This window comes from Vigna unguiculata, unplaced genomic scaffold (assembly GCF_004118075.2).
Source record: "Vigna unguiculata cultivar IT97K-499-35 unplaced genomic scaffold, ASM411807v1 contig_553, whole genome shotgun sequence".
NCBI classification, from domain to species: Eukaryota; Viridiplantae; Streptophyta; class Magnoliopsida; order Fabales; family Fabaceae; genus Vigna; species Vigna unguiculata.
Genome location: NW_021011271.1, coordinates 47,186 through 59,560, shown reverse-complemented (window position 1 = coordinate 59,560; position 12,375 = coordinate 47,186). Strand labels below are relative to the sequence as shown.

The 12,375-nt window shown below is 33.6% G+C and overlaps 1 protein-coding gene across 1 annotated transcript; it reads right to left on the bottom strand.

Moving 5' to 3' along the window:
- Positions 1-4,355: 4,355 nt before the first annotated feature.
- LOC114172435 (DNA-directed RNA polymerases I and III subunit RPAC2-like) lies at positions 4,356-12,061 on the bottom strand. Its single transcript, XM_028056914.1, has 4 exons — positions 11,961-12,061; positions 11,802-11,878; positions 10,994-11,102; positions 4,356-4,386 (listed from the first exon to the last, which is right to left on the bottom strand). Exons 1-4 carry the CDS (start codon positions 12,059-12,061, stop codon positions 4,356-4,358), a joined length of 318 nt encoding a protein of 105 aa, XP_027912715.1.
- Positions 12,062-12,375: the final 314 nt, after the last annotated feature.

The window sequence follows — 12,375 nt, the reverse complement described above, 5'->3', positions numbered from 1 at the left end:
ATGTTTTTTAAACTTAATGCTTTTTTTAATTATAGATAATAAATTTTACAAGTTAAAAAAATTATTCGATTTAATTTTATAATTATAATAATAATCTATACCTATAAAAGATTTCCTTTGTAAGGTTCATTTTTATTTTTGAATATTATCCTTTAAATAATTTTTAATTTAAAATAATTAGTTTATCAATTTTTTTCTATATGTGACAATTTTTTTAGTAAATCGAACTTTTTTTTTAATTTGATTTTTTTTAAACTCAACCATTTTTTTATTATAAAATTACTTACAAAGTAAATAAAAAAGTTTATAATAAAAGATTAAAACTTTAAGTTGAAATCTTTGAAGACGTTGATCACGTCTTACTGTAACACCCCATTTAAATATTAACATAATCAAATGGAATATTACACAAGATAACATAAAAGGCCAATTTGCGGAGTATCAAGTCACTCCTTACAAATATCCAAGGTACTTAAAAATTGAAATACTAGGGCACACCACGATGCCAATAACTAGAAACAGAAAATAGTTCGACAATGTTTAAAATAAATACTTAGAGAGCAGATAATACATGGGCCATAGCCCTAAAGTAAACTCTGAAAAGCGGGATTTGTCCCAACACGGACTAAGCAGCGAAACCTCCACCACCGTGATGACCACGGGGAGTTCTCGCATCTGCTCACATCAATAAATTGTTACACAATCCAACTAGTATATGTCATCCAAACATGTTATGACTCCTCAAGCAATATACTAGACTCGACACGACTCATCCGAATACATATAATCTAGTCAGATTCAGCGGATGCTTGCACTTGTGGTGGATACCTCTGCTCACCCCCGAGCTGCTCAGCCCCAAGCTAAGTATTACAAGTGTTACAATGTCTCAATCCCCCCCACAAGGTTAGCCCTTGATGAGTTTCAGGCCTCCTACTACTCTCACCACAAGAGTTAGTTCGCTCTAAGTGAGATTAACTGACTCCTTAGAGTGTCAGGATGCAACCTTACCTTGAATCCTTACCAAATTATATAGATGGGGCACCACCATGAACTCCCACTAACAGGGGTCATGGAATTACGTCCCGACCACTAAAGCACTACCATGAGGTCTCATCTAGAGGCTCATGGAATTACGCACTGACCCAGACCAAACATACTCAATCAATAAAGTAATATTTATCATGCACATAACTCACATGCCAACCTTTATAACCAAATCCTCATTCATATTCCATGTTGAATCCATTCCAACTCATCATTCCCAATCCATGAATATAGAATTTCACCTCATACCAATACCATGCCCTTTTGATACCAACCATTTCATTGAAATCACATGCCAAGATTTATCCAAGCTCATCATTCATAACTCATACACCCTCTTACTCATGCATATTCACTCATCTCATGCTTTAACATAGCAATCCAACTTAACATCACATTATGCAAACGATTTAGGGATTTTAGAAATAAAACTGCAGCTTGTGTAAAGCTCAAAAAAATTTTGTATTTATATTCAAATTAAATATGATTGAATCAAGAACCAAATGAAATAAGAACCAACTTAATTGAATAACGATAAAGAAAGTTGTAAACCAAACAAGCAACAAAGGTCAATGTTGTCAACAGCTAAACTATAGTGATCTTGCGATAAAAACTGCTTTCACTATTGAGCTCCGATTTAAGATCGGACTGCTCAAAGTCAAAAACTATGTGTTAAGGGTCATCTGTTAAAATATCAGCTCGATCCAACGGTTAACGAAGTAGTAACTTTCATTTTACGAAAAGTTTACAGTGTTGTCAACAACCAAACTGCAATGACCTTGCGATCAAAACGGCTCTAACTATAGAGCTCCAATTAAAGATCCGACCAGTCAAAGTCAAGAATTTTGTGTTAAGGATCAGCTGTTAAAATTTCAGCTCGATCCAACGGTTAATTCAGTAGGAATCTTCATTTTCCAAAAAGTGTGGAATGCAAAAAAAGAGTAGCGTCGCATCAATCAAACATACTCGCACACCATACATTTTTATTCGACCAACAGCCTCATTCAAGCATCACAGCCATACAAGCAGACCAAAAATCGGCAAAATAACTTTATATACATAAACCCTAGCTTCCTTTACCTGGATAAAGATAGCAAAATATCCTGACACTCAAGCAAGTGAGTACTACCGACCATGGAGCAGATTTACGATCTGTAAAACAATGAAATAGATTCAAAATAGGTTACCATGGTGAACCCTAGTTAGAATCATGATGACAGAGCTGGGAATGAAAAAGGTACGGTGGAGAATCAACTTACATGGATTGAAGAATGGGGTTGAGTTAACACAAAGAAGGGTAAGACCTAAATCCTAGCAGAGCTTCTGTGGAGAGAAAAGGGAAGAGCGAGAGCACTGATTTTGGCAAGTGAGTGCAGAATGAGGCGCCTTGGCTGCTTTAGGGGCCTTGTCACCCTATGGGCCAGCCTTTAGGCCCAACTGATTAGGGGCAACCCTTAAAAATAAGAGAAGAAAATAATTGAGCCTTACATTCTCCCTAACAAAAAAAAATCTTCCTCAAAATTTCACCGATGGAATAGGAAGAAAACTATGTTTTCCTCATTTTTTTTCCAACAACTGCCACTTAGACATGACTGATAAAATGACTCCAACACCTATAGTCACTGGAAACTTTACCTTTGTGCGAAGCGATATGTTCAGCTTTGTAGATTGGCTTAGTCACTACACTCGAAGTAACTTCCAACTTGCAACCTAAAACTCGAATGCTCCCTCATACTTGCCCAACTAACTTGTATCTGATATACTGACTCACCTCTCATAAGCTCCCCACTACCTCTTGTAGGTTTTATCAAAGTCTCAGATGACTTTAAGTCTCAAACTATAGCATGTTCGTTATCACTTCCCATCACCTCGTTCACTCCTTTATGCCTCCACTGACTTGATCACTATTGAGTTTTGGCTTACTGCCTTACCATCAACACTCTTGACCACTTTTATGCATAACGACACTCATAACATCTTGTCTCCTTTACTGACTTCAACCAATGGTAACAAAGTCCACAACCAAGTCATTCTGGATCCAAATTAAGCTTTCCTCTATTACAACCACCAAATTCATTTTGGTATGTCACCTTCATTTCTGATCTACTAACTTGTAATTATCCTTCCACAAAAGCCTTAGAACCAGGTCTTTCCTTGACTTGAAATTTTAAACTAAGATTTTTCTGAATTATCTTTTTTTCCAACCTTGTTGAGAGACTCACTAGTTCTAGTAAGATGACTAGACTAATGAAATCTCCTCACTCATTCTCTTCCCAACCCAAACATTTATGTTTCTCAACCCACTCTTACTCTTACTTCGTCAACTCGAGGATCTCGAATTCCCTTCTCTGGCCAAACGTTTATCTCGCTTTCTCACGTCCAAGTTGACACCCTAACTTAAAATTATAACTCAAATCGTCTCCTACTCCTCTTGCACAACTTTCTCTGAGTAACTCAATAATTCCAACTCTAAATGATCACTGAACACCCTTACTTAGTACTCGTAAGAATGACGCCTTCGCTGTTTATGAATAACTGGTTGTCGTAGTAATCACTAGGTCATGAGTAAGATAGTTCTTCCCACGCACCTCTTACCCTTCATAGGTATCTCGTCCCTCCATCCCACTACGCCACTCTGATCAACACACAAGTCACTCATTCGTTTACTCAAAATGATGCTCATTTCATGTCTGCCGTGACAAGGAAGCAATCATCGTTGAGAAACCTTTCTCCAAAACTTCTATAGAACTTGCAAAACCCTTTGGACTCCCCTTTTTATAGTCTTAACATCCTATTTTCTCAACACTGTATCCACCTTTTTTAAACCATATGTCCTACTAATCACTCCAACCTTCGTCAATACTCATCTTGAACATTCTAAAGACTCTCTTCACACTTGGAAAACTCACTGCTAAACCTTGATGATACCTCTAACTTTTTTGAAATTCCTTACCTTCATCATGTTTCCACCCTTTAAAACCATAGGCCCGAAAATTCTATCCTCCCTTATCCAATGTTTACCCTTGAACAGTATATCCTCCCACTACCTCTCCTTTAAGATTCACCAAACTTACAGTCATCCTTATGGTTATACTTAGTATAAGCCATTACTTCTCCAACATCTCCCCCACTTTAGTATTTACTTCAAATTCTCAATAGGAACCATCCAATTAGGAACTATTGGCACAAGTCCTCCTTCAGACACCAATGCAAAAGTGAACTCCACCACACAAAAAAGGTTAGAATTCTAGTACTTGCTTCAGAACACGTCTACAAATTCTTCTACTACTTATATCTTTTGCGTCTATTATTCACTTTCCTTTGTCAAGTGACTCTGATTCACGTGACACTCTGCCCCCACTATTTAGCTTAATCCGTACTTCATACGCAATCACTGACTTATCCCTTTTTAATTAAAGTACACCACCTCATTGGTTGTCCCAGCTCATCAGAATGAGATTGAGAAAACAACCAATTCACCCTTGAGACTATGTCCCAACCTTGCAAGGGAAACAATTCAAATCGGGTTTGAATTTAAATACTTTGATCACCACGAAGGCACCACACACCTGAGCGAATCTTCACTTGGCCGCTACGATAGCAAAAACCACAATCTCAAACTCAACTCCTTCTTGCAGAAAACCATGACTCCTTTACCATACTGCGACATGAAAGAGTGCACGATCCTAAGCGAAGCCAAAACCCATAATCCAATCACCACCTTTGTAACATGTATCTTTTAAATTAGATCACCTGTGCTGACCACTTTAGTACCAATCATCGCAAACACTCTCATAGCTACTCAAAACTTTTTTTTCCTTTCCTCTTTCCCTGTGTTGTGACATTACTAACTGTCCTTCCCTACAAGAACAAACTTAACTATGTGCTTCTCCTTCTAATACTTGAAATCGTCCATCTCATATCTAATGTCAAACCTTCCTCTTTTGTGGGCCGCTTTACTTAGAACATCCCTTCTACTCTTAACTTGGGTAACTACTATCGCTGAGAAGACCCAACTACTTCTTACTTAATTGATCTGGTATGTAATTCTAAATATACTTCCTTCTCCTATAACATCATCATACTTGGCTGATCTTTAAAGCTCTGCCTCCCATAAGCTTCCAACTATACGTCTGCTTTCCTATACACTTCATGGTCTCCACCTTTAACCTCAAACCTTCCACACTATTCCACTTCAAACCTCAGACATTGTCACAACGTAAAGCCAAGTTGATTCCTCAAACCTTGCTTCACGAGCATGCACCAATATCTTTTTATACTAATCTCTAAACTCAACTCTTCATTTAAAACTTGTGGTATACGATCTTAGAACTCGATCTTGTAGCTCCCTCGGCCCAAAGCGTTGCTTCTTAACTTCCAACATCATTTCTCAGCCTTCTAAACCAAGACTCAACTTTCATCATCCACTGATATACAACTCTCTACATCTTCACATCTTGGAGACAAGAGATTGTCTCATAGGCCCTACGAATCCTTGTAAGGGTGAGTAGGTCAAGTTGAGCTTGAATCTGCATTCCCTCATCGCTACATACACCAGACACAAAACACTGAGGCGTAATAGGACAAACTAAAACATACAAGGCAACACTTCATCATCTACAGACAACCAAACCTTTTGTTTATCAACCTTCCTTCCCCAAACCATTAGAATTAAGAAAGGAAAAACAACCTTTGATCTAGTCATGAGTGTGCACCCTCATCACTTGATCAAGATGTTTTCTGTTCTTAAAACTTTTGGTTTCACTGATAAACTCACTAGACTTGATAACTTATGCCTGCGAGGCATGACAAACCCACAACCTCAGGTCATCCTAAGGACGAACTGCTCTGATACCATAAATGTAACACCCCATTTAAATATTAACATAATCAAATGGAATATTACACATGATAACATAAAAGGCCAATTTGCGGAGTATCAAGTCACTCCTTACAAACATCCAAGGTACTTAAAAAATGAAATATTAGGGCACACCACGATGCCAATAACTAGACAAAGAAAATAGTTTGACAGTGTTTAAAATAAATACTTAGAGAGCAGATAATACATGGGCCATAGCCCTAAAGTAAACTCTAAAAAGCGAGATTTGTCCGAACACGGACTAAGCAGTGGAACCTCCATCACCCTGATGACCACGGGGAGTTCTCGCATCTGCTCACATCAATAAATTGATGATCAGCGCAAAAAGAGAAAACCACACACATAACAATAAAAAAAACAAAGGGTAAGCTATAGTAGAAAACAGTTTATCATGCAATCACATGCTATTACAAAATCCAAGTAGTATATGTCATCCAAACATGTTATGGCTCCTCAAGCAATCCACTAGACTCGACACGACTCATACAGATACATATAATCTGGTCGGATTAAGCGAATGCTTGCACTTGTGGTGGATAACTTTGCTCACCCCCAAGATAAGTTTTACAAGTGTTACAATGTCTCAATCCCCCACACATAAGGTTAGCCCTTGATGAGTTTTAGGCCTCTTGCTACTCTCACCACAAGAGTCAGTCTGCTCTAAGTGAGACTAACTGACTCCTTAGAGTGTCAAGATGCAACCTTACCTTGAATCCTTACCAAATTATATAGATGGGGCACCACCATGAACTCCCACTAACAGGGGTCATGGAATTACGTCCCGACCACTGAAGCACTACCATGAGGTCTCACCTAGAGGCTCATGGAATTACGCACTAACACAAACCAAACATACTCAATCAATAAATATTTATCATGCACATAACTCTCATTCCAACCTTTATAACCAAATCCTCATTCATATTCAATGTTGAATTCATTCCAATTCATCCTTCCCAATCCATGAATATAGAATTTCACCTCATACCAATACAATGCCATTTTGATACCAACCATTTCATTGAAATCACATGCCAAGATTTATCCAAGCCCATCATTCACAACTCATACACCCTCTTACTCATGCATATTCACTCATCTCATGCTTTAACATAATAATCCAACTTAACATCACATTATGCAAATGATTTAGAGATTTTAGAAATAAAACTACAGCTTGTGTGAAGCTTAGAAAATTATTTATATTCAAATTAAATATGATTGAATCAAGAACCAAATGAAAAAAGAACCAACTTAATTGAATAACTATAAAGAAAATTGTAAATCAAACAAGCAACAAAGGTCAATGTTGTCAACAACTAAACTACAATGATCTTGCGATAACAACTGCTCTCACTACAGAGCTCCGATTCAAGATCGGACCAGTAAAAGTCAAAAACTATGTGTTAAGGGTCATCTGTTAAAATATCAGCTCGATCCAACGGTAGCGAAGTAGTAACTTTCATTTTACGAAAAGTGTGCAGTGTTGTCAACAACCAAACTGCAGTGACCTTGCGATAAAAACTGCTCTGACTATAGAGCTTTAATTAAAGATCCGACCGGTCAAAGTCAATAATTTTGTGTTAAGGATCAGCTGTTAAAATTTCAGCTCAATCCAACGGTTAACGCAGTAGGAATCTTAATTTTACGAAAAGTGTGGAATGTAGAAAAAGAGTAGCGTCGCATCAATCAAACATACTCGCACACCATACATATTTATTCGACCAACAGCCTCATTCAAGCATCACAGCCATACAAACATACCAAAACTCGGCAAAATAACTTTATATACATAAACCTAGCTTCCTTTACCTGGAAAAAGCTAGCAGAATATCCCGACACCCAAGCAAATGAGTACTACCGACCACGGAGCAGATTTACAATCTGTAAAACAGTGGAATAGATTCAAAATGGGTTACCATGGTGAACCCTAGTTAGAATCATGATGACAGAGCTGGGAATGAAAAAGGTACGGTGGAGAATCAACTTACATGAATTGAAGAATGGGGTTGAGTTAACACAAAGAAGGGTAAGACCCAAACCCTAGCAGAGCTTCTGTGGAGAGAAAATGGAAGAGCGAGAGCACTGATTTTGGCAAGTGAGTGCAGAATGAGGGGCTATGGCTGCTTTAGGGGCCTTGTCACCCTATGGGCCAGCCTTTAGGCCCAACTGATTAGGGGCAACCCTTAAAAATAAGAGCAAAAAATAATTGAGCCTTATACTTACCCCAAATAAACTACAAATAAAATAGAAGCACACACATAATCACATAAGTTTTGCCTTAGAGAGTAAGTGAGATTGGGAAACACTCTAACTAAGGCAAAATAAAAACTAAAGACAACATGTGTTGCACTTGAAACGAGGTAATATAGAAAAATAATAGATTTCACTATGTTAATTAGGATTTAAATAAACAAGTTTTGGTTCACCAAATTCAATTTTTGGATTGTTGTTTTATTTTAGATGATTGAATCACTCATAAAAAATTATAAAGATATTTGACCATAATTAATTATGTGTGTTTTTTAATTTTTCTTTCCAGGCTTAAATACCTTGTTAGTCCCAGTTTTCATGAGCTTTGTTTTGTTTGGTCCTCATTTTTTCGAGATGTTCAACATAGTTCTAATTTCTGTAATTTGTGATCAGTTTGGTCATTTTTGCAGTCGCCGTTTAAATCTTTAACGGGAGGTGAACAATAACTGTCATGTGTCACTCTGTAGTTTTTTTTTTAATTTTTTTAAATTTTAAAAATGTTGTCCACGTGTCAAGTCACCATTGTGACACGTGGCAGTATCTTGTGGCTTATATTCAATTTAGTTCCAATTTTTCGTTAATTTTATTCTATTTAGTCCCAATTTTCATTAATTTTGTTCAAATTAGTTCCAATTTTGCTCCTTTCCAAATTGACCAAATTTAATTTCTATATAAATGTTGTACAATGAAGAATTTTCCTTCTAATTTTAAAAACAATAAAGAATTTTTTTCTCTAATTTTAAACTAACTTTATCCCTATTTTGTACATGTACCAAAAATCAAACATATATAATAATTTCCCTCCAAAAATATAGTTATGTTTGGTATAAAAATAAAATTTTCAATATAACATTTATATAAAAAATAAATTTGGTCATTTTGGATAGAGACAAAATTGAGACTAAATTGAACAAAAATAACAAAAATTGGGATTAAATTGAACAAAATTAACGAAAATTGAGACCAAATTGAATATAAGCCATGAGATACTGCCACGTGTCACAATGTTGTGTTGACACGTGGACAACATTTTTAAAATTAAAAAATAAAAAAAAAAATTAAAAACCACATAGTGACACATGACAGTTATGGTTCATCTTCCGTTAACTATTTAAACGACATCTTCAAAAAGGACCAAATTGACCACAAATTATAAAAATTAGGATAATTTTAAACATTTCAAAAAAATGAGGAACAAACAAAACAAAGCTCACGAAAATTGAGACCAAAAAGATATTTAAGCATTCTTTCAACTATTGAGTTTTTACATGAATTAGATATGAGATATATTAAATTTGAATTTGGCCAATTTGTCAAATAAGTTAGTTTAATATTTTTTTAAAGATTTATTTACTTAAATGTAATAGTTTTAATATTTCAAATAAATCTTTTAAATTGAAGAGGTTGATTTGTTTAAATAAATGTAAATAATATAAGGGTTAAATATGTTTTTGGTCCCTTAAGTTTGAGCGAAATTTGGGTTTAGTCCCTCATCAAAACTTTTGACCAATTTAGTCCTTCATCTTCTAAAATGCATGAATTTAGTCCTTTTAACCAAATTTTGTTAAGTTTATCTGACGTTTCAAGCGCATTTCATGATAGTATTTAAATTATTTATACTATTTAACACATTTTTGCTTCAATGTTAACTTAAATATTATCATGAAATGCGCTCGAAACGTTAGATAAACTTAACAAAATTTGGTTAAAAGGACTAAATTCACGCATTTTGAAAGATGAAGGACTAAATTGGTCAAAAGTTTTGATGAGGGACTAATTCCAAATTTCGCTGAAACTTGAAGGACCAAAAACATATTTAACCCATAATATAATGATAATAGTATTCCTCTAATATTAATTTTTTATTATAATAATTTTAAAATTTATATTTTAAATTTATTTAATTTTTCAAGTTAATTTAACTTTTAATACATTATATACAACGCATTAAAAATAATTAAAATTAAAAAATTATATATATATATATATATAAATATATTTTGTAATGTAAAGATAATTATTATTTTAACCTAATTTATTTTTTAAGTTAATTTATTTTTTAATACATTATATAAAATTAAAACTATATATATATATATATATTAATATATATTTTATAAATATTTATTAAGAAATATTAATATTTTCTTTCATTTTTAAAATATATATTAAAAGATAAAATATAAAGAAAACCGAAAATAATAAACTACAGAAAAAATAACTAAAATTAAAAAAAAACTTTAAATAAAATTAAAAGAAGTTAAAACAGAATATTAAAGAATATATATATATATATATATATATATATGCTTTAAAAAATAAATAGTTACAAAAATACCATTTTTGTTTTGAATTCATTGTCTGTTTATCCATTTGTTTTTTTATCAAATCTTTGAAAATAGGCATTGCATAGAAAAATCGTTACACTTTTAAGTTAAAAAGTGATACAAGTTTTATAGGTGTGGTGTTTATAAGTGTGAGAACGTGTTGTAACAAGAGAAGAGTCCGATACTATATTGAGATTTTCCTCCTAAGAAACATACACAAAACAAGGAAAATATGTGATTGAAAAAATGTTTATTGATCTTGGTAGGAAGTAGCCTCCTGACATAAAATAGATTATTATATTAAATATTTTAAGTTCTTAAAAAATAGCATTAAATGACCTTAGTATTTTTATTTCCTTAACCTAATAACCTAAATTCACCCATGCTTATATATTAAGGTTCAGCATGAAAAGCCAAATGAGTGTAAAAACTAAAAATAGAAGTGTTTATAGACTCTGAATGGTATCAATATCTTGTTCAGCTGGTTTTGGTCTTTTTAAATTCAGTTAGAGCATCATCAAAAGTGCTCCTAACATGGCGGCACATGAGCATCAGTTCCAAGCATCCATCTTTAAACACCTCCTTTGCTGGATCCCCTACACAACCAAATTCAACACAAGATTACAATGTCATACTATATTGCATTTTTTTACAATGTCATACTATATTGCATTTTTTTTATATTGACAAATGGTAGTTATTATAGTATTTGTTAGTGGTAGTAGATATACATAGAAATTAAATGAGATATGTTTGTTCTTTATATACTATGGTTTTCTAAATTTCCATTTTTGAGAGACAAAAGAAGATAAATAGTCTTACTTGAAAGATACGATTCAAAAATTGGTGATTCATCACTAAATTATTAATTATTAGAGACAAATACAAAAAATAGAGTAACATAACTTAGAAATAAATTCTTCATCTACCCATCCCAATGTTTTCGAATCAAGAATCTCAGGAATTGGGTAAACTAATTTAATGAAAAGAACTAATGAAAATATTTATTAAATCAAAATTTGAAAATTCAGTAAACTTATCGAATGAAAGTATTTATTATTATCATATATATATCCAAGAGAATTCTCAATTTCTCTTATTCTCTATTTCAAACTTTACCACTGAGTCATCATTATATCTCTACAAACGATAAGTATTGGAGGCTAAGAATTTTGTATGTAGTAGCGAAAAGAATTTAGCATATACATGATTATTGTAGAAATTTTTTACTTATGGTAAGATTTGGTTCACTACGATAAAAAATTGACAAGAAACTCAACACACTTCTGCATTACCTGTTGTCTGGAGTCTGATATTAACTCGATTAAATGAGGGATGAGGGATGCTGTACCCACAATATGTCACCCTTGGACTGCAAAACAACACTAAAAACCTCAACAAATCAAGATAGATATATTGAATTAAACTCGCATAAGAATATTCACAATACCTACTCCTGATTTAGGGTGTATCGGATAGAATTTGCAAATGTATGATCCTCATCCACCAGGCAAAATGTTGATTTACTATCATCAGAATTTGACCCAAGTTCCATCTTTGTCAATTAATCTGAAAGATAACATAACATATTTTTAAGAACAACCTTAAAATAGAGAGTCCTACATAGTCATTAAGAAATTGTCAATCACAAATTAGTTCTTTTGTGCATAAAATAAAATATTATTCTTCAAATTTGTCCACACAACAGAAACAACAATCATATCTATGAAAGTTCCACTAATAGCAACAATCACCAAAACTTGGGATCGATCTATTTTACAATTTACACAACCTTAAGAAATAAGAATTGTACTAGTTTTTTTCATTAATGAGTCTGTACATATGATTACCACATAACCTAAATCATCA

Coding starts and splice junctions, on each gene's coding strand:
- LOC114172435 (XM_028056914.1), bottom strand. CDS start 12,061: ATGGAACTTGGGTCAAATTCTGATGATAGTAAATCAACATTTTGCCTG. Junction 11,879..11,960: donor CGATACACCCTAAATCAGGA/GTAGGTATTGTG, acceptor GTTGTTTTGCAG/TCCAAGGGTGACATATTGTG. Junction 4,387..10,993: donor ACTGAATTTAAAAAGACCAA/AACCAGCTGAAC, acceptor CAGAGTGTCACG/TGAATCAGAGTCACTTGACA.